Source organism: Haliotis rufescens, unplaced genomic scaffold (genome assembly GCF_023055435.1).
Source record: "Haliotis rufescens isolate VD_foot unplaced genomic scaffold, xgHalRufe1.0.p SCAF_2, whole genome shotgun sequence".
Taxonomy (NCBI): domain Eukaryota; kingdom Metazoa; phylum Mollusca; class Gastropoda; order Lepetellida; family Haliotidae; genus Haliotis; species Haliotis rufescens.
This window is the reverse complement of record NW_025963890.1, coordinates 77,294,248-77,318,353: the sequence shown is the minus strand read 5'-3', so window position 1 is coordinate 77,318,353 and position 24,106 is coordinate 77,294,248. Positions and strand designations below refer to the sequence as shown.

Genomic DNA, 24,106 nt, shown 5'->3' with positions numbered 1-24,106 from the left:
ACACCAGGCCCTACTTACCAGCCTGACACAACATATACATGACCTGCACCAGGCCCTACTTACCACCCTGACACAACATATACATGACCTGCACCAGGCCCTACTTATCACCCTGACCGGCAGTCGCACGACCTTCACCAGGCCCTACTTATCACACTGACATAACATATACATGACCTGCACCAGGCCCTACTTACCACCCTTACACAACATATACATAACCTGCACCAGTCTTTACTGACCACCCTTACACAACATATACATGACCTGCACCAGGCCCTACTTACCACCCTGACCGGCAGTCGCACGACCTACAACAGGCCCTACTTACCACTCGGACACAACATATACATGACCTGCACCAGGCCCTACTTATCACCCTTATACAACAAATACATGACCTGCACCAGGCCCTACTTACCACCCTGACCGGCAGTCGCACGACCTACACCAGGCCCTACTTACAACCCTGACACAAGATATACATGATCTACACCAGGCCCTACTTACCACCCTGACACAACATATACATGACCTGCACCAGCCCCTACTTACAACCCTGACACAAAAGGTTCACGGCCTGCACCAGGCCCTACTTACCACCCTGACACAACAGCCGCACGACCTGCACCAGGCCCTACTTACCACCCTGACACAACAGCCGCTCGACCTACAACAGGCCCTACTTACGTCCCTGACACAACAGATGTACGACCTGCACCAGGCCCTTCTTACAACCCTCACACAACATATACCTGACCTGCACAAGGCCCTACTTACCAGCTTGACACAACATATACATGACCTACAAAGGTCATACTTACCACCCTGACACAACATATACATGACCTGCATGAAGCTCTACTTACCACCCTTACACAACATATACATGACCTGCGCCAGGCCCTACTTACCAACCTGACACAACATATACATGACCTATACTAGGCCCTACTTACCACCCTTACACAACAAAGACATGACCTGCACCAGGACCTACTTACCACTCTGACGGACAGTCGCACGACCTACACCAGGCCCTACTTACCACCCTGACACAACATATACATGACCTGCACCAGGCCCTACTTACTACCCTTACACAACATATTCATGACCTGCACCAGGCCATACTTACCACCCTGACCGGCAGTCGCACGACCTACACCAGGCCCAACTTACCACCCTGACACAACATATACATGACCTGCACCAGGCCCTACTTGACACCCTTACACAACATATACATGACCTGCACGAGGCCCTACTTACCTCCCTGACACAACAGATACATGACCTGCACCAGGCCCTACTTACCACCCTTACACAGCATATACATGACCTGCACCAGGCCCTACTTACCACCCTGACCAGCAGTCGCATGACCTACACCAGGCCCTACTTACCACCCTTACACAACATATACATGACCTGCACCAGTGCCTACTTACCACACTGACACAACATATACACGACCTGCACCAGGCCCTACTTACCACCCTGACACAACAGCTTCACGAACTGCACGTGTGTTCTACATCCACGGCCTCCAAGAGCCAACGACTGGCCAGCCTTTCTTTGGGACGTATTGTATAGTAAAATTTCCCACAATATCAATTTATTGAATTTGTTTCCTTGATTGTTTGTGTGGAAAAAGCCTGGTCGCCAGTTAACCTATTGTGACCTATTATTGGAACCAATTATAACCTATTTTCTTGCAGAGTAATCCATTGTATCCAAAACAATATTATGTGGCGATCTCCATAATTTTTCAATGGAATAAAACAGCTGCTCTAATCGTTTTATTCCGTAAGCCAACTGACTAAAGTCTTGGTTTCACGTTACATGTACAGGACATACCAACAGACTCTCTGACCAGCCATTAAAGTCCAAGATCTGCACTACTTACGGTTTTCCTCCCACACTGAATGGCCACGCCGTGGTATAATATGAAACTGTATTCAAATTCGCGCCAAAGACTGACGAGTGAACGCGTGCTCTCTTTTTGTGCCGTACGTGGCAGGGTGGAAATAGTCAGGGAGTTAAGTCAGTGCATGAGAGGGCGTGCCCGATAAACTGCCTGGTCTGAACCCACCCAACAATTCACAATGTATAGAAAACATTATTTGTAGGTGAGCCCACTTGAAATGTTTACAATGTTTTGTAAAGATATCGCAAAGCTCAGGAGATTTCTGTTCACTCAACGTCGGCACATAACTATCCGATTGCCAAAAGCCAAGTGTCACGGAGATACTACTATTGTATCTTCATAGAGCCGACTCCCTGACATATTGGTCATATGGGAGATTTAAGAGATCCTTCCCAATGTATTTGATCATATCTTTAACTTGTCAATAGGACCTGTCAGATAACTTCCTAATATACCATGCAACACGACCCACACCAGTTTCGTCTGACATCACTGACATGTATTGCTTATTCACACGCAGGGACTACTGCATAATGTTTACCCCAAATGACCATATCAAATATATGTCACCCGTATTATATTTTCACACGATAACCACATGGGAGGATATATCTGATCGCAAACCTACAGTGGGCTGGTGACGCATTGTAGGTTAATTCAGGTTTACTCCATACAATTGTCAGAACTGTTTGCATTAATGTTTCTGAATTGATGACGAAGAGAAAGAAACTATTTTTTACATAATTATGAGAAATACATTTATATATCTATATATACTTATACACAATCCATATGTTATATATATATATAACCACATATGTATTGTGTATATGTGTCCCTGTGCTTGCTTAACAAAATACGACACCACAATCAATACTTCATAATTACGTATCCATCACATCACAATCTAACGTTCAAAAAAGGAAACGCATCACATCACAGTGCGTACTACACGACACACCAAGTGAGACAATGTATACTTCCTATTTACACACACGTACCACATCCAACTTCATGATATCAATCACGCTTCAAACATTTAGAACACTTAGCGGGATTCAGATGTTACAGTGTGTCTTAACTCATGTATGTATGTATTGGCTTTCTGTGCTTCCTTCAGTGGACGACGTTCAACTCTTCAAAATCACAATATTTGAACTTTTGGTTCTAAATGCTACTGAACATGTATATATCAGTTCTCACCGTGTGGGTGTCTTTCACCAACACACTGAACACTGCTGTTACACAATGTCTACAAGAAATCGTATGTTGACGCGTGAAAGCAAACTGTTGCACATTACACCAACATACACTGTGTCTTTCTTCTTTTATATGTAAACACATGATGTTCAAATTGGTCTCATCAGAATAAGTCATAACAACAGTACAACCATATAATGGAAAATATGTTTTATTTACTCTCGTATCACATTATTGCATACTCTATTTGTTAAACATTACAATACAAGTACAGCTCTCTAGAATATTTTTCTCCAAGTATATAGTACATTTTCTTGAGTACTGATTCCGTTGCTGTAATACATTGAAGTCCCATGCCACCACTGTAGTAAGTATAACACGTCAATTCCAAAGATAATAATCAGCCTCGATTTTCGGCGGAAAAAGATTCAATTTGGCGTGTAATGCAAATTAGTGCAGATAATCATCACTAAAAATGACTGATGACACGAGATGCTCGCGAAAGGGTCAGCATGTCCTCGACTATCGGGAGAACCTGCCATTGACAATAACGTTTGAGGCATGAAGCGTAAAAACCCTATGGTAAGGACAGCGCATGGGACAGAATGCTGCATCATGTTCCCAATCACACTACCGTGTCATACGTAAAAATCTTCACGAAATGGCAACCCTAACATTCCTGGATTGATTTAACCAGTCCTATAGAGATGAAAGAAATCTGACTAAAGTGTACATGCTCAAACATACTGACAAGCTATTGTGAAATGCACAGCTGATGGTACATTCTTCAACATGAAGGGGAAATTCACCTCTAAATAATCAAAAATCGAATTCATCCCTCTTCAGTTACTGCTTGGTGGAGGGGTTGCCACCATGTTGCATTTATGTCGCAGATAAAATAATGAATTTGATTTCATTTTAATAGATAGATAATGTGAAGATACTCATCTATCTTATTAAAAAGAATGATGTCATCTATATATTAATATCATATCTTACATTGAGGCTAGCTCCTTGTTTTAACTCATGATGAAGCGACAAAACATTTATATAATCATAGGAATCTCCATTAAATCTTCCTGCAATATGTAATGTACAAAGGTCCAAATCCGACCTGCATACATAAAAAGCCATATCAGCAAGCACAGGGCACATGGGTATATCTACTACTTGTCTAAATGTGCTATCCTCAAATTTGACAAAAAATATTGTCCTTCAGGAAATCCAGCATGCACACATACATAAGTTATGGATATCTGAACACTATGATTCTTAGCAAATTGATCACATCCCCTAAAATATTGAAAAATATTTTTTTTTAAAAGTGTTTTTTTTTTTTAAAAAAAAACATGGCTCCACACGTGATGTCAGAATTATTGTTATCAGTTTTTGGCAAGGGTTCGGCCATTGCCAAAAAGAAATCAAATCAAAGATACCTCCGTCGATTGTAGACACACTTAAATACATATGACTCGTGGTTGAGGATATGAATATTCAAATATTTTATATTGTGCTGCTAAATTAAGAATAATTACCCCAGACACTATTTCTTTCGGAATGAAGAACTACAAACAGTAAATAAATATACACACGTATGAAGCCATGTCGGTGATCTCAAGATGTCATCCGTTACATCATGATTTCATCAAAAAGAAATGATTAACAATGCATATTTATAGTCTGATTGTTTTAAGAAATCCATAACGATGCTGTTTAAAGGTAAGATAATAAAGCACAAATATTACTTAAAGATTAATAACTAGACGTATCAAGATCTGTTACTGAGATCTCCATCCTTGAAGCTTCCCAATCTTTCAGTGCAGTATTGATGCAACACACTGGGCTGGTCATCACATGTTGGCGTAGATGTTCTGGGACTCGATGTACGCAGAGGCCATGTCGTAACACAGGGAAACGTCAGCCTGGAAGAAAGAAGAGAAGGCGATACACGTGTGCAGCCAGTGTTGTATAACTATGATATTTACACAGGTGGGGGAAGGAGAAATCACAGGACTGAAAGTATTCAATATCACAGAAGGATTAGTATTTCATCGTGACTTGTATCCAGTTACATCTCATATGAAGCTGTGTATGCCATGCGTCGTCGAATGTAAGATCCCTGTATATATAGCAGTGCCTACTTACATGCATGACATTATATTACAGAATATATGTAGAATTAATTCGAGTTGTATAAATGTAGTAGTACTGCCAATAGGCAACGATGCTCGCGCAGAAACAAGTATCAAAAGCACGTCAATTTTAACCTTATTGACCTGCTAAACATACAGTTTTCTGTACATGTGATGAAACAGTGAGTGCATGTAATCAAGTATAGATGCATTCCTACTAGCGTATTTATTTGAGGAAGTTGATCAAATAAAAGTAATGACAGGGTGATGATGTTCGCGAAACGCTGAGCGCACCCTGCCCCATCGCATCGCATCGCTAAGTCCTTAAGATTTATGCTTAACACGTACACAATGCAGGTAAATATTCACTTATACATACGAGTGGTTGATTGTATTGTAGCTACAAGTTGGCATACCTGTGTGATGTTATGATCCAGGCAGTGGGCAATAGATCTCAGGTTGTTGTAGATCTCAACTCGTTTGTCATGCTTCAAACCTTGGATGATATTGCTCAGGATGCACAACATGGCTCCATTCTGTCTGCCGCCATCGCTGTAAAAATCAAGATGATCCATATTAGAGAGGGTGATACCGTTGTATGGTTATATGACAAAATCCTTTCTATATTCATAATATAATCTCTGCCAGAACATACAGAACTGATTCACAAATGTTGATATAAATAGTAAATCGGCAGTGTATGCTTCATGACTGGGGGTGTTCGTGGCTATGCCCTCGACGGGGTTCAAGTGGTTTTTTAACTGTCCCCCTGAGAGGGTAAAGCAGAGGCAAGAGATTCCGACTATATCGAACATGTATTTTTGAATCACTGTCAAATAATGACGACACCGGGTTTTATAAAGGTGAGCGTAGACTGCCTCGCTAGTACCACCCGTCCCAAACAAATACAAAGCCAAGTAACTTGTTCACCTGCAAAAACTACAAGTCAAAATAGGGCACTGCATCAGACATATAATGTTTGTCACTGATGCGTCTTATTTGGAATTGTCCTCCACATGTCTACCAAAACACCTTTTCAAAGCTTAGTGTGGCCTTGGATGTTGTAACCTTGAACAAACACCTTCTGAGCAAGAGCCGTTTGACCTTCTTTGAAATCTGGCCAGAAAAACCAGGCTTGATTGTGCCTCAAAAGTTGTGAAATGTAGACACTATGGCCTGGAGCTGTGGCATATTGCTCGAAACAAAGGAAAAGTTGACTATGGAAAGGAGAAAGCATGCCTATTGTCATACATTCTTGTGGAGAGTGTTCACTCACTCTAAATCTTTGAGCATATATACACACAGGAAAAAGGTAAGCTCACCCTTATTTATTTCATTATTGTTTGGTCCCAATTTTAGTAAAAGTCATGAAATATATAATTACGTGAATAATTATGTTTTTTCGAGATGATGTCATCAGTCATGCATGACGGAAGCTCACGTGACATGCATGGTATGCCCGTGCAGCATGCTACCTTCGAGTATCTCTAAAAACAGCATATCCAAACGTTAAAATTACTTTCTTAAGCTCGGTTTTAAACAGTTATTCCATGACATTGTGTGACGAAGGTGATTATCAAACGCAACAAGATGGCAGATAATCGGCATGCATAACGCAAGAATGTCTTGTAATGCCATTGGTCGGAATTTCGGGTGTCATCACACTATCGTAAGCCGTTTAGTCGAGAAACATGCCCAGACCGGTGATGTACAGGACCGTCCCAGATCCGGAAGACCTTCTGTGACGACACATCGCGAAGACGGGGACCTTCTTCGTCTCATACGCCGAGAACCCTTTTCAACAAGTACTCGTCTGAAACAGCTGTGGTTGCCCAATCGTCATTTCAGCACCAGAACCGTCAGGAGCCGGCTGAAAACAGCAGGACCGAGGGCGAGACGAGTCACAAAGCGTCCCTTGTTGAGAGGGGTGTATCTCTCTCATGATTGAAGGTTGGTTTTGGTTGGATATTCTGGTTTGGCGGCGCATACAGGCATGAGATCTTCCTGTACAAGATTTTCGCCAATTGGAAGCAGGGGTGGTTGTTGTTGACCAATCAACAGATCCGAAGTCTGACTTGAGGCATGAGACGTCGGGTGGAATGTGTCATCCGGGCACATGGTGGTTATAACCGCTACTGACTCCTTTCACGTGTCATGTCAAGTAGAGACTTTAAGGGAAATTTTCACATGACATATCAAACGTAACTCGTTTACGTTATCCTGCAGCTCCATACTTTGTTGAGGTATTGTCTAAGGTAAAAAACAGTACCTGTGTTACCATGATGGTTTTGTCAGTAAATTTCAATCACAACTCACCAATATGTTCTTTAATTGTTGTTAAATGTTTGTTCTATCCGATGACATTGGTATCGCCCAGCTCCTGTGGTCAGTCATCCCATGCCATGATTTTTGCCATTTGTCATGGTTAAGAATTAGGGGTGTGTTTAACCTTCTTCTTTGTGCATATTTAAATATGAAACAGATCGGTCACACCTCTCCTCTATTTCTAGTTTAGGTGGATATATCAGTGGAAGGGAAGTTACTATTTCCTGGTTATTGAACGATATCAGATCATCAATATACTTTAAGGTAAACGTCTTGGCTTACCTTGTTTTGACTTAGCCAATCGGAAGCAAGTGTATTCGAATGCCTCAATCATGAACACCTCGTTGTCAAAATAGTCCACCTATTTCGCAGTGACTTGTTGAGGCCAGGCAGAGTGTAAGGGTTTGTCACACAAAGAAGATTGAGGTACGATGACACGCCATAAACCATGTCAAACACAGTTACCACCTGGGATTGTTTTACAGGAAGGGAGGCCTATTCGTATCAGGAACCCGCACACTGTTTCATTGTAGGGACATGTAGTTGAGGGATACCAGCATCAAATGTACCCTTTCATGAATTACACGTACCATGTGAAACCAAACGTTATCACTATGCTTTATTGTGTTGATCAGAAGGTACAGGTGAATTCAGGGAAACCCTCAGTTAACAGAAAGGACTCTTAAAAAGCTTACTGTTTAAATGTCCTAATTCAATGACTTGTGTGTCTTGTGCTATTCATAAAGTGGTATTATTTTACCAGTTGCACCTAATTATTCGCCCTTATGAAATCTACATATTTTTCTGGCAACATGTGTTCGACAAATAGATGTTAATAATATAATAACAATTCCCTGACCATTATGTCTGTCAGATTTTGCATGCTGTGAAATGCTGCTTGAGATTCCATGCTAGACCTGAGTCCTAGTTTCATGTGCGCCCCTTACCTGTATACGACAGTAACGGTGTTGGGGTTGACATCTGTGTGGCGGTCGACTTGTTCCAGCAGCTCTAAGAAAGTGGAGGGGGACTCCTGGGGTAGGATGTTCAAGACATACACACGCACAAGTGTTGTTGGGGAATTCTGTTGAGCAAATTACAATCGTAATCGTAAGTGTAATAATCTTCAGCTTACATAAGGTCGATGTGTGTTTCATCACGAAAATCAACATCTATCACTTTTGGATAGATTTTCTTGTATTTATATAAAGGATATTGAGCTCATCTTCCCAATCACATATAGCGCAGACACGAGTGATAATGTGGCGAGAATTCTGTACATGTTGAGCAAATGAATATCAAAGTTATAGTTGTATTATCCTCCAGCTAACAGCAGATAGGTCTGTGTTTCATCAAATTACCATCGGTAACCTTTGCATAAATTACTTTGTTTTCAATATTTATCTCATCCTCTCACACACTGTGATCAACGCAGCGACGTATTATGGTGTGGTGATCTGATAAAGATGAGTCGTGGCAGCTCGGACAATTCGACGACATAAATATAATGTCTCACAATAAAGCCCATTAGTCGATATATTAGGATTGTTTTTTATCTTAGTCTCTTAGAACCTTAACAGACACACTGTACTAGGTTTCCTGGGACAAATCGATTTTACAGTATCAGATTAGTACATTATTTCATCCTTAAAGTCATACTTTTCTAATCATTGTGAGCTTTTTACGCGATCTTATTAAGAAATATAAAGCCGTAGTAAGATTATTGGCAGCTGAAGACAGGTAAATAATTGATTAATGATAAGATAAAAAATATGTCATCAAATATTATGTTGTAACATGCTACATAAGCACTTTCTCCATTTGGATGCTATTCATAAGCGTTCCTCGGTGCTTTGCGAACCCACCTCCATCTCTCTGTGTATGTTCAAGAGGGTGATGTCAGTGTTGATGGGGACCTCTGTGGAGCATCTGACATTCACAGAGCCCAGATCCAGGCTATCACCTGGAGATGGCACCAGACTGGATAGACTCTGACAACAAAAGAGTCAAGTTTGAAAATCTAGCACCGATGGAATTGGAGTATGTACACAAACGGATATCATGATTGGATTAACATAACCCACCTGGTGTGAGTCTGGCAGGACAATGACAGTGGAAGACTCCTGTTCCTCTGTGAGTTTCCAGAACAGAGACGCCGTGGTGACGGAGGGGGCCTCAGTTAACAGGTAGCCATTCACAGACAGGTTGGACTGAAGGAATAATGCTTTAAATGTTCCACTGTGTTTCTTTCACGTAGTGAAGAATGGATTAATTAATGTAAGACATAATTGAAATTTACAAAATCTTGTATATAAGACACAATACGTTTACTTATGTGAACTGAACTTACAGGTACTTCTAAGTTCCTCATGTCATAAATAAAATCCGGTACACACTGCACTGTTGTTAAAGGTATTTGATTCATCATTTAACAAATACAATGCCCTACCTGTAAGCTGACAGCTAGGATGTCGGAGCTTCCATTTATCCACACATGGCCTTTGACGCTGGGTCCTGAAACAAACAGTTAGAACTGCTGTCTTGGCATGCATAGAAAACAAGTGACTGATGATATAAATTTTCCCGTTTCACTACTGTATGTATTAAGAGATGAGTGGGGTTTAACGCCGCATTTATCAGTATTCCAGTTACAAAACAGGATTCGAACATACACTCACAGGTTTCCACTCGCTGCATAGCGAATTGCGGCGCCTTTGCCGACTGGCTAGAACTCGTATGAGAGTAAGTTAGGGTAGTAAACACATCCATGCTTCCACAAAACCAGTGACACATTACAACAATGCAATCAGCAGGCAATCCCATCTTTAGTCTTTGGTTATAATTTTCAAAAGGTGTGTTTATATATTTATGTACAGGAAACGTCAAGTATTTGTGTCACCTAAATGTCCAACAAGCTTTGACATACTACTTTTATTGCTGAAGGACTTCAATAGTCGGTTATAACATTACTTCAGACAACCTAAAATTCATTCTGTACTAAATATCCCTTTGTTTGGATTTTAATAACAATACGCGTAAAAGGCAATGTGTAATGAAGATTTTGTTCCTGTAAAGGTGCCAACATTCTTAATTGTATAAACAGTTTCAAGAATAGGTTTTGAACTCTTTTCACAGTTAATTAATATAACTGAGAACTACTCTTTACGTGTCACAGTTTATAACTTTAGAAGTCATACTAACTTTGGAGAAAACGGTCACAGACTGCATTGAATCCGATACGGCCTTATCCCAACCAACTTTCTTAATGCATCTCTTCAATAATAAACCAATGGCAATGACTTATGTGAGATTAGCAACACTATCTGCTGGGATCCTATCAATCTGTCAGCCACTTCATACTCACCCTGGGACTGCTCCTGCCTTTGTGTGTTCAGGGCCTACAACAGTTCGGACATTTATTTGCACGTTTTGTATGTGATAATGTTAGCGTTATTATACTCTATGTGTCAAAATCACTATTTTTCATTATCAATACAATATGTGTAGATGCTGTCAATTATACATGATCAAAGTTAAATTACGACAAAGCAGTTACCTCTATGAACTTGGTGATTGACATTCGTCCCGTGCTGAACGTCCCTTTCACATTTCGTCTGTTTCTGAATTCCTCAGCGCTGATGGCAGTATTACCGAATTCGAGTGTTTCATACAGGGCCATATAAACACAAATGTACTGCTCCTAATGCAAATCAAAATTTACAAGTTGGACAGACGTATGAAATTAAACACATCTGTACTGCTCTAGGTGCAATAAAACATTCAAAGGTTGATCATGGTTATGAATCCGAGAGTATAATAATATATCAGTGACACTGATTTCACCAATGTCACCAGCAAGGTTGTGTTTGGGTTTGTATACTGCTTACATTGCTATACACAAATACGCCAAGCACATCATTATCAGCAAGTACATACCGTGCATTATGACATTATGCATTCTCCAGATCAATGAATAGTTGTTAAAACTGTTGTCATTGTACTGATTTGTGTGCATTTCAGTTTTCTCTTTTTGTATGCGTTGCAGTGTGTTATATATTATTACAGTGTCCCACCTTTGTCTGTATCATGCCCTTCCTCTGGTCTCTCATCCTCGAGACACAACCAAACACATCCACCCTATCTTCAGCCAGAGCCTGGTCCAGCAGGTAGTCCACGGCGATGTACGTCCCTGTCCGGCCGACCCCAGCACTGAGTGTAGAGTCAACATCATAAGTGCATAAGTGTAACGATGTTGATATCTTCCGATGAGACTTTTTACACTTCACTCACCACTACAAGGAACATATATGATTAGGAATAGATAATGACATAGGAATAGATGACGTAGTTCTTTTGTTTCTTGTTTTGTTTCACGCATCACTCAGGAATATTTCAGGTTTAAATCGGCGCTCGAATTTGAATTTGGAGCAGACAACTCAATGAGTGATATCATGAGCCGTACGACGATATGTATCAACCGAATAAACGATCATGGCTATCAGAACCCGTTGGTCGCCTCCACAAGCATTGGTTGCAGAAAACCAATTCTAACCCGGATATTCACAGGTAGATTAGATGAGTTACTTTACCTGCAATGTACCAACAGAGGGTCATGTTGTGTGTTACCCAGCATCCTGACCAGCCACAGAAACTCAGTCAAGGCCGTCTCGACGGGAGTTCCATGATCCGGCCATGTTGTGAAGTGGAAATGGTGGAAACATCGACTTGTGTTGGTCTGAAGTTGTGCAAAACCCGATCATCTGAGAATTGTGCTTTATCAGGGCAATGGTTTCAGGACTTACTCTGATGCTGGTGTTACGAAGATACTTATTCGAATACATTGATTGTTGCAGCTAAATTCTTATGTAATAGCGTATGTATGTATGTATGTATGTATGTATGTATGTATGTATGTATGTATGTATGTGTGTGTTCGTGTGTGTGTGTTCGTGTGTGTGTGTGTGTGTGTGTGTGTGTGTGTGTGTGTGTGTGTGTGTGTGTGTGTGTGTGTGTGTGTGTGTGTGTGTGTGTGTGTGTGTGTGTGTGTGTGTGTGTGTGTGTGATTTCATATGAACTGGCTTACCCTTTTCTCCGTAACCTGTACCTCTCTGACGACCCAGTCCGCCCGCCTTCTACAGTCGGTCACAGATATGACGAAGTCTCCCACACGCATGTCTGATGTATCTGACCAATATGCTTCACACTTCACCTTCGATTAACAAACAATATTTTTTGTAATTTGGGGGCGGGGTGTGACCAATACATTGATTTTCACCTTTGCAATATTAAAAACAGAGACTGGACGTTTCACATAACAACATCATTGACTGATTGTTTATTGAGTTTGGAAAATCAAAGCAAAATCTTGATACGCTCACGTCTGGTCAACAAACAATAGGATGCTGCTAAAACGGGTATTTCGCACTGGTTACACATTCATGACATGTCTGACCAATGAATTCAATGTTAGCACCGTCTACTCTTCAATGATAAATGGTGGTCCCAAGAAACGTACCCTTCCCAACTCCGTGAGATTTGTCAGCATGACGATTCGTGTACAGTTCTGTTCCCAGATCATCCTCCAGAAGTCGGTCAGAGTCTTCGCATTAGGAGCTGCACATCACATATAGGTTAGACTGTGTGCTTTTGTGAAACATTTCTTTTGAAGGGAATGCTGTATGACACGTAATAAGCAACAAGTATATATACATATGGCGTATTTAGTTTCATGGACTGTTGTAAAACCATAACATTAAAGTTCGCCCTTTGAATCAAATTGATATCGATACTGGTGTCAAAATAGCGTTTTAATTTAGGACAATGTCACGTACACAATATTGAACTAACACGTATTCATCTCTGTTTAGTGGCTCAGGTAAACATTATTTTCTATATTTTTTAACATCTCACGTGGTTCTTAGTACAGGTTTGGTTCAGGCATAGCTGAATACCACCAACTGTAAGGCTTGTCCATCGTCTGGCTTATCCCATCAATTTATGATTACATGATTCCACATAACCATAAAGGTTTCTTCACGAGTGTAAGTACCAGACAAGACCACTACATGAGTGTTAGAACCAGGATAGACCACTGCACGTGTGTAAGTGTCAGGAAAGACCACTGCACGCAAGTACCAGGATATACCAGTGCACGTGTGTAAGTACAAGCATAAACCACTACACGATTGTAAGTACCAGGATAGACCACAACACGAGTGTAAGTACCAGGATAGACCACTACAGAGTGTAAGTACAAGGATAGACCACTACACGATTGTAAATAGACAATAACTGTACCTTGTGCTGCTATGTAGGCTCTGGGTTGGGAACATCCCTATTAAAGGAAATACATGGTTATAACAGATATAGTGTGAACATATCATATGGCATAATACTAAACGAATTACATACATAAATAATTTATCCCAAATGTTTATTTAAGGAAACATGATGTCCCTCTCACATCGATGTAGCTGGCATTGATGTAGTCGGAACCAGGCTGGTCTGGGACCTCCTTCAACAGGACCCGAGTGGCATCATCTGTAATGTAGGAGATTATATAATAAACATGAACTGGGGATGAACATGGCATATTACTTTCAACATGAAACTGGGCATACTACATACCGTAGCTATATCATATTTGGGGGCTTCTTTTGGAGAGTTAAACACCCAACACCCGGTGACCGTGTTGCCTATATCGCATACAGAAGTGAATGTAAACTGTACATATGAAGACGTGATTAAGAATGGGTTCAGACGTCAGACAGAGACTATAAACTAACACAGTTCAATGATAAAATTGAAAAACATGTGCTCTACGTATCTCTTACAGTATATATGCCAGATGACATGAAATGATATTCTACAGACTACAAGAATGTCCACGATGCAAAAATGTGTCTAGTATGGATATATCAAGGTACTGATTTGATTTATGAAATCACTTTTTCATAAGAGTTACTACTTTATTGGAAATAATTTTCATAACATTACAATGTGCTGTGTGTTTGAGGCTGATTAGAACTCACGTACCAGCCGAGTTCGGAGGCTTCCAGCTTGATTGGTTAACAATGGCCGATGTAGAGGAAACATTCTACAACACCCAGCCAAGTGACAGCAATGATAAAGCAAGCTATGACGAAGTCAAGCGTAAGCGGGGACACAACGACAAAGAGTCTTTCCAACAATCTCTGATTGAGATATACCAGAGTGACCCATGTATTTACGACCATACAAGGGATACATGCGATGATTTCCCACTTGGGAAATTAGTATCCCGTAGAGCCAAGAACAATGATAGGCATATATAACAGGATATATACTACATATCCCACTATGTGGACGGTGGCATGCCGTATCATGTATTGCAAGCAAAGCTGCTCAGACGAGCAAGTATTAAATCCATGGGAGACCTGTCCACGTGTACACCTAATGAAGAGGATGACGATATAACCGAGCAGACTCCAGCTGACGTCATACCATTTGATGAGAGTGACTCAATATCCACGATTCGCAGCCATGCTATACAGATAAAACAGTGCACTGCGCTTGGAAATGATAAGGCTGAAAACAAATTAGCACAATTGGAAAACAAATTCACCAGCGAAATGAACTTACTAAAGGATGCTACCTGTGATAAGGAGAAACTGGTAAATGAAACTGAACGAGTCTGAAGACAGGCGCACGGACCTGAGGGCAGAGCTAAAGCTAAAACAAATCATATCGTGATCATGTTATTGAACTGGAAAATGAAATGCCCCTCTTCACTCCCACTCCCACTACTCCTTTGATTCAAAACTTAAAGTAATCGAAAACAAGATTACCACTATATCTAAAAATCATAAAACTAGTGGTGAAAATATACACAACACGACAGTAGCATGCAGTCGAATCACATAAAACAGATGGACCGTCTACAATGACAACTACGTCTCCAAAATCATCGATGTCAAATACACCTGATACTAACACGGGTGAAGACAGATCAACGCAAGGCAAGCCAAATCCATCAGCACACTCAGACACCCAACGTCGTCAACGTGAGACAACATCTACAAGATATCATCGCTACGACCAAGGATAAATTAGAACACAATTACCTTGATCTAACTGAACGGAACTACGACTATGACTTCACCTGCCAGGATGAACATCGTGGAACAGAGCCGTGGCAACAGGTGAGCTCGAGCAGAACCTACCGATCCCCCACTGATATCCACCTCACCCACGAGAAACATAAATCGTACCCCATCAGATCACTTGCAAAACCGTATCACGTCCTTGAATGTGTACCGAGAATCCGTACAAAACGACTAGTTGAACCATTTGACTCATATGATAAAACTACAATATGTACCTCATGATTATAGACTTGGCATGGTCATACATGGTCAATATATAAGGGGACGAATGAATCATCTGATCCTCGAAATTATAGTATATTATATATAGTATATGTTATTATAGTATTTCTCTAATATCTTGTCTCTGTAAGCTCTTTGAAAAAATACTGCTCAAACGTATAATCGAAGAAAAACTATGTAGGCTTAACCCAGACTTTCCTCATATGCTACAGTTTGGTTTAGGAAAAGAACATGGAGCTATTATGTCAGTATTTTTTTATCGAAGGCATTCAGTATTACATACAAAGGGACTCTGCAGACTATGCAGCTTTCTCAGATAATGAAAAAGCATTTCATAGGATACAGCACGATGGATTTTACAAACTACATAAACTGGGCATTGGAGGTAATACATGGAAATTACTAAAGCATTGCTATACACATAATTATGTTTATATTTCCACCAAGGTGAGCAATGTGACAGATATATGGTTGAACAAGGTGCTTGCCAAGGCAGAGTAATCTAAGATTGTTTTTTTTAATTGTTTTTTATAAACAAGAATCCACAATTGCAAACCTTGGACAATTACTGCATATATTGATAAATTAGTTATATTTCTTGGTCGTTTATGCAATCTGATCTGTGATAACTTTGCAAAAAATATGTTTTTGGTGCGTCCATTGCAAGCCCTGTGAATTCAAAGACAATATGTGGAGACCTTTAATCAACACTTGATAAATACAATCTGGGTCCCTACCTTCGTACATATACTCAGTACGGTACTTTCCCTCCAAAATTGAAAAGGGGAAATCGTGTTAATGAAACTATATGCAAATACGAAGAACAATTATGGCTCACAAATGTATCAAATAGCGCAAACATGTCCCGTTAAAAGAGAATTCATCCGGAATTAAGATATCATGTACTTTGGGAATTGGCTTATCTATACCCGGAATATCAACCTGCTTTACAGCTGTGTGTGAAAGTCTCATCACACAGTAAACTTTCTGAAGAGTGCATGCTCTATAACAGGCACATTATTTTACCTTTAGAAGCGCTTATATCAGAAAGAATGCTTTTTTCTCTTTGACTTACATGACATTAAAAAATATGTTGATTTTGAAATGCAAGACGAAACAGATATGTTATCAATCTTTTTGGGGGCTGAAACAAAATTTACTCACAATCTGGATCAACACATCTGGGAAACTATCATACTCCAATTCGCCTCGTATCCGTACAAACAAAAACATCTTTTGATATATAACTTTTAATGAATATCTGATTTCGTTTAAGTATCTGAATTTGATCAACTGTGTGTAAATGTAAATATGTTTAGCCTCTTTTATAGTGTTAACCGCGTGTAATTGAATATATTTTCATTGTAATCTTCGGAATGACATCTGGAGGAAATCGCATCTCTCTCTCCAGTAATTTTGAGGATAACAGTGTGACAAGTTATGGTGTCTTAGTTATTTGAATTGGGTATAAGGAAAAGTTATTGAAAATAATGATAGGTAGATAGGTAGAAACCCATTCTGTCAAATTTAGGAAACTATAGAATGTCATTAGTTAGATATTTAAAACGCTACACTCTTGTACAGTTGACGCAATTGTAACCTTATCTTTATCCTTCTTAATTCAATTCAAGAAGAAGCATGGTTGCAATTATATAACATGAAATGAAAGAAATAGTCTTATGACATTGAAGTACTTGGAGCTATTACAAATAGCGGTTAGACATTGGTAAATAACATTGAGACACTCACATGGGTAATAACTGATATATTTGTTCTTGCCCTTGTTTTCCTCCAGCTGGGAGTCGTTGTAAGTTCTGGAGAAGGTGTTGGACAGCTTCTGTGATAAATGAGGAACAATTGGTTATTTTACTAAATATTGGTTATATAATAATGTTCATGAAGGAGGGTTGACAATCAGTTGGAGGCAGATATATGCGCATATATTACACGGATCCTTACGTGATCATCGATGAAGGTTAGAAAGCAGAATGCAATTGTCATGAAAATGTATTTTTAGCCAGAGCCAGATATAGAGCCACATGATAACTAAATATTATAATAATAACTGCAAAACGTGTATTGTGAAAGCAGCATATATTTTATAAATTGTTGATCACATTCCTTAATGTTGATTGTCACCTGATACTCTGCCTGGAATCCACCGGCGGGCACCTGCAGCTCCACAATCCGCTCCCCCAGCTGATCTACAGACACCACCGTCACTGCAGGAGCACTCGCTATGTTGTAGTACGTGGCATTGTGGTCCTCCGCATTGTCGTCAACATCGTCCTCCTCCACGACACCGTTATGAGCTGGGTTGTCAAGTCCTTTGTCAGACATGTGATCTATCATATGATAAATAGATCCATGTTGTCGACATTGCATGGCAATACATTTTCATTGACACACAGTAAATCTATACAGGTAGGGAAGCATGGCGTGTGTGCCTTAGCGAGCTGATACTTTTTTAAACTAAATATATCCTTTCTAAAAAAAAATATTTCCCTTATAAGAAATTCAACAATTCCTCAGACGATTTGGGTGTTACTGCTACGAACCTTGGTGAATTTGCAACATGTCTGTGTGATTATCAGGCTGCCTCAGACTCTTCCGCCTTCTGCTCAAGAAAATACAATTTAATTCCCCGCACATGCAGTTCAAATTAAAATCGGATTTGTATTTGATATGTGTGTACCAAACATTGTTATATCTAGATATAATTATACAGGTATATTGTTACTTCGATCTCTATGTAGCAGCTTAAAATTTATAAAGTGGTATGTAAAACAATAGAAATGTAAACAATTTTGTCATTGCAAGATTATGTACTTTGACCTCTGTTCAGAACGTCCAGATAGCCTGTCACGTTCTTTATGCTATGCTAGAGAACGTTATATGCATTTTAGGGAGATTAAAAAGAAATTCAGCTTATAATATATTGCATGGCCATGGGCATTCAAACCATTGCAGAGTTGGTAAGAACAAGTCATGTCATTAGTCTCAGTTGCAATGTAATGTCGGTGAAAATTAAACAGATATACGCATTTTTAAAAAGCATGACACGTTTTGGTCTACTTTCTGAGAAGTTGTAGGTCCTCAGTCCTTGTGTCACCTAACACATTCGGAATCACCTCCTGCGTTATAATTTGTTGAAAATACAAGTTGGTCATACTTCTACTTCATTTTGTACTTATTTATTCCACATACTGCATGATGTGTGTGTGGGGTGTTCATTACCTGAGGAGGACAACAACGACAACAACGATGGCCACTACAGCGAGGACAGCAACAATAGACCCTGCTATGGCGCTCGCATTATTTACAGGTGAAATGACAATTGCTAGAACAGAGAAATATATATGTGTGATATGAAAGTAAGTCACTGTACCAAATGTTAGCATGTCTGTTTTCACTACTGTATTTAATAATCTGTTATGTTCCAGGAACATTACACATGGTATAACCATGCTCTCTTTTACAACATTGATGCCTGTCAAACAAACATATGTATCATAAGCATGTGTTGATGAATCGCTATCAAACAGTGATGATACCGTGTGTTCGAATCACTGTCAGATATCGGTGATACCAGGAGTTCACGAAAATCTTAGCGTTGCTGCCCCGTATGTTGCATCTCTCGCAAATACATGGAATGTCAATTGTACACATTAACAAACACTGGAACATATAGTAAAAGCCGAAATAGGGATTTACATAGTACATCATTTGATCATTGATGCATTCAGTTTGGAAATGTCCTCAACATGACTACCACAAAACGTTTTGAAAGCTCTACAGAAGCCTTGAATGTTGTAACCTTTCTTGAGTGTTGACCATGGGAAAGTTGAAGGCATCCATCTTGTCTTACAGTGGATAGTTTTTTGTTATTCTGAATCTGTATGCATATATCTAAATAAAAGCAGATGAGGCCGTCTCACTAAGCTGTTAACCGGTGGGTAAAACTGTCAGTTGAAGGAAATCGGCACAGAAAGGAAGCACAGTTACTATTTTCTGTTACTACATAGAAAGTACACGCGTCATGCTATGGTATACAGATATGCATATATACATATATACTTTCCTTTCTAGCTATCAGAGGAAAATGCACATAAAGAAATACATGTGATGTTTTTTGTGTTATTAACAGTATAGTAAAAATACGTTTAGATTACATTTTTGGAAACTCTGTAACGTGTGTATGTCATATATTATTAATTACCTTCTTTACAGTGATGGTCAGTCCTTCCGTCAATGCATCCACTCGGGCAGGTACCGTTGACATGGTGACAGGTCTTGAAATCACGACACTGTCCACATTTTCCAGTGCAGTTGGCACCATGTGTTCCACGACTACAAACTGAATCAAATACACATTTGGTCTTCGTGTTCGGGTGTCCTACTTCAGTTGATGGGTGTATCGTGGTTATGATTGGATTACAGACATTTCATGTGTACCACAGTAATTTACATTACATACATGCACACCCCATATGTTTGTCGTGAAAACAAAGAGTGAGATTCATTAGTAACGGATGTTTTACTCATGCAATAGGTGGAATATGATATTCTTTTATTATAGATACATTAGGCCAATGGAATAATCTAGCATCAGGAATCAGGGATAGTCCGTCAAAATCTTATTTTTAAGCTGTCGCATCTGAGCAGCCTACATCACCACCTGTGCACTGTAATTGTGGTTAGATATCTACAAACATATTGCTCACTAGATTGAGACACAATTGTAGCTCACTAAGTTCCGACCTGTTTCGTGTCAATATACCTGATACTATTTCCTATAAATGCGGAGCTCCTTGTGAAAATTCATTCGATTTCTTCTTCGAATTGTACGTTTTATGGTAATTTTAGGGAGACATTACAGACAGCTATCGATAATCTTGGAGCACAAACAAATCTACATGGTATTCTTTTTTGGTGATCCAAACTCAGATGTTTTCCTGAATACAAAAAATATTCTTGTCTGTACACAAATTTATAGAAACGACGAACAGAGAAAAGTATATGCCTTCTCCAATGTGTATAATCACTATTGGTCGCTCGCGTACATAACTTCATGTAGAGCTATATGAAAAGCTAACTGCTGACGAAAATACTCTGAATCATATTTCTAATTTGTGAAAATCAATCCTTTCATCGCTATCAACATCTCATGTAGCATTCTAACAGTGGTGATTACAGGCATGGAAAATGAATAAAAGCAGTATGCATTCCAACTTTCGTGACAGAAATGTTCATCTTTAATTACTACAATATGTAATGTAAATACGTGACATATTTATCTTCTTAATTCCTATGAAAGAATCCTGTGACAGTGTGTCTCAAATATAAGTGCATGTGGTTTAGATCGTGAATAGAATACCGAGTAAGGCCAGTAATAGCATATTCATTTTTATCACGTTCTCAGTAGTATAGGTAATGGGGGTTCTTGCGCAAGTTTGTCAGCTACATAAGGCAAGAACACGTTTCCTGGTGTCTCTTTCCGAATTTAGCCAAATCACTGTCAGATATCGGTGATACCAGGAGTTCGCGAAGATCTTAGCATATGCTGCCCCATCGGTTGCATCCCTCGCAAATACATGGAATGTCAATTGTACACATTAACAAACACGGGAACATATGGTACAAGTCGAAATAGGGAATTGCATAGTACAAAATTTGATCGTTGATGCATTCAGTGTGGAAATGTCCACAACATGGCTAACATAAAACGTTTTGAAAGCTCTACAGAAGCCTTGAATGTTGTAACCTTTGGTGGTGACCATGAGGAAGTTGAAGGCATCCTTCTTGTTTAACAGTGGATAGTTTTTTGTTATTCTGAATCTGTATGCATATATCTAATTTAAAACAGATGAGGCCGTCTCACTTAGCTGTTTTCTTTCTAGTTCAGGTGGGTAAACATCACGGTTCAAGGAAATCGGTACAGGAAGGAAGCAGAGTTACTGTTTTCCGTTAGTACATATAAAGTACTGGCGTCATACTATGGTATAAAGATATACAAATTTACATATATACTTTCCTTGGCACCACAGGAAAATGCAGAATGAAAAAATGCATGTGATTTTTTTGGGTCATAAACAGTATGGTCAAATATATTTAGATTATATTTTTGGAAAATCTGTATCGTGTGTATATTATATATTATACCTGTCCTTGTTTACAGTGATGGTCAGTCAATTCGTCAATGCAGTATGGTTTTACCCCGCTTTTAGCAATATTCCAGCAATAGCACGGCGAGGGAATCCAGAAATGAGATTCACACATTGTATCCATAGAATACCGATTATGGTCAGTACTATTATATTTATTTTTATCATGTTCTCAGTTTTTCAGTTGAGGCAAGAAAACGTTTCGATGTCTCTTTCCGAATTTAGCCAAATGCATTACTTGTTGATCATATCAACTATGATACTATGCATCTGATTGTGGCAGGTAAATAATGTGAAGGCATATACATTTTCACTTACAACGCAGTGCCTCTGTATTCTTCACAATGTCAGGCCATTTGAAAAGAGCTACGTGCGAAACGCTTACACTACATTTCATAAGTAACTTCCCTTATTTTCGCGAAATTTTCACGAAATTTTCTCGCCACTATTGCGGCACTAACGCGGAATTATCGCGCCACTTTTGAGACACTTACGCGAAACTATTGCGCCACTTTCGCGCCACTTTCGCGCCATTTTCGCGATAACATTTTACAAGATCGCGGTACTTTCGCGACAATGTCACGGCACTTTCGCGACAATGTCACGGCACTTTCGCGCCACTTTCACGGCACTATCCCGCCACTATCGCGCCACTTTCAAACCACTATCGCGCCACTTTCGAGACACAGTGGTTGTCGTTAGGTATTTGTATTACACAATTACTGGTTCTTCATGTGTGAACGATTATTAACATTGTAAACAAATACGCATTTTGAGATGGAAATAAATTCAACAAAACCATTTCTATAATTATCCTCTTTTCCATTCCATTCCGACTATATCATAAGCATGTGTTTATGAATCATACCAGGTTTAGAGCGTATCCACCGCAAATACATGCAAATGCAAGTCAAAGACATACATGAACTGTTACCACAATGAAATAACACAACTTTACACGAAGCTTCAGAAATAAACTTAGGGAAGAGCTGGTTTCGTATATTAGAGAAAGGCACGGGGATATGCATGCATTTTCTTACATAGATTTATCAGTCTAATTATAACTAGATTTGATTGAGAAATTTAAATCGATTAGACGTATATTTCTTAGAACTGATGAGTACATGTAAACATTACACATTTGAACCGACTGTCGCCGCTCATTCATCGTCATGTATATCATGAGGTGAGGTGAAATTGGGTTTTACGTCGCGTCCAAGATTATTGCACTTATATAGCGACGTGCATGTACGTGTGTGTGCTTGTACTAGTCCGGACTGATGCCGATTTATAGTGCTAGCTCACTGAGATACCATGCCGCAGTTTAACATGAATACCCCACTCAGACACAGTATACTGACTCCGAGCCGACCAGTCCTTGTTTTAGCCCCTTAATGTCGAGCGCCAGACAGGGTAACAACAAGTACCATCTTTTAACGTCTTTTGGTATGACGCGGCCGGGGATCGAGCCCCGGACCTTCCGCTCTCCGGGCGGACGCTCTACCACAAGACCACGGAGGCGGCTGTATATCATGAAGTAATTAGGGTATTGTCATCAAAGCGTCACGCCCGTCTGTTAGGGAGGCTACATCATTACCGATTATGCAAGCTTTGCTTTGATTTGTTTATTGAGACGAGGCAAAGTACGTGAGGGGTGTAAGAATGTATTAATGCCTCACCGTTACAAGAAATGAAAACCAGAGTCGCTCGATTGGTTTAAGTAAGACAATGACAATCACAATATTCTCAATGATGAACAAATGTAATTTCAGAAATAATATTGATGTTATTTAACATGTTCATTTAAAAACCTACCTTGATATTTCCAATACATAAGAGCGCCATGAGGGTCGAATTTTACAGACAGGCGATAGTCAATTTACGTCAGACCTCTATACAACGTTAACATATATTCTCCGATTAAATCCGGCGGGCATTCAAATTTATTTTCTTATCAGCGGCATATTGGGTGAATTATAACTGTCTGAC

At 39.6% G+C, this 24,106-nt stretch overlaps 1 protein-coding gene across 1 annotated transcript in view; it reads right to left on the bottom strand.

The window, feature by feature from the left end:
* Positions 1-4,461: 4,461 nt before the first annotated feature.
* The window catches only part of LOC124124961 (receptor-type tyrosine-protein phosphatase epsilon-like), a 61,858-nt gene continuing 42,213 nt past the window's right edge, over positions 4,462-24,106 (bottom strand). The window contains exons 16-24 of the mRNA XM_048400599.1: positions 11,661-11,796; positions 11,144-11,287; positions 10,952-10,985; positions 10,037-10,101; positions 9,672-9,797; positions 9,453-9,578; positions 8,535-8,671; positions 5,679-5,814; positions 4,462-5,052 (exon numbers count right to left, since the gene is read on the bottom strand). Of these exons, the coding sequence (XP_048256556.1) occupies positions 4,981-5,052; positions 5,679-5,814; positions 8,535-8,671; positions 9,453-9,578; positions 9,672-9,797; positions 10,037-10,101; positions 10,952-10,985; positions 11,144-11,287; positions 11,661-11,796 (976 nt within the window). The 3' untranslated portion in view covers positions 4,462-4,980. The remainder of the gene's footprint in view (positions 5,053-5,678; positions 5,815-8,534; positions 8,672-9,452; positions 9,579-9,671; positions 9,798-10,036; positions 10,102-10,951; positions 10,986-11,143; positions 11,288-11,660; positions 11,797-24,106) is intronic.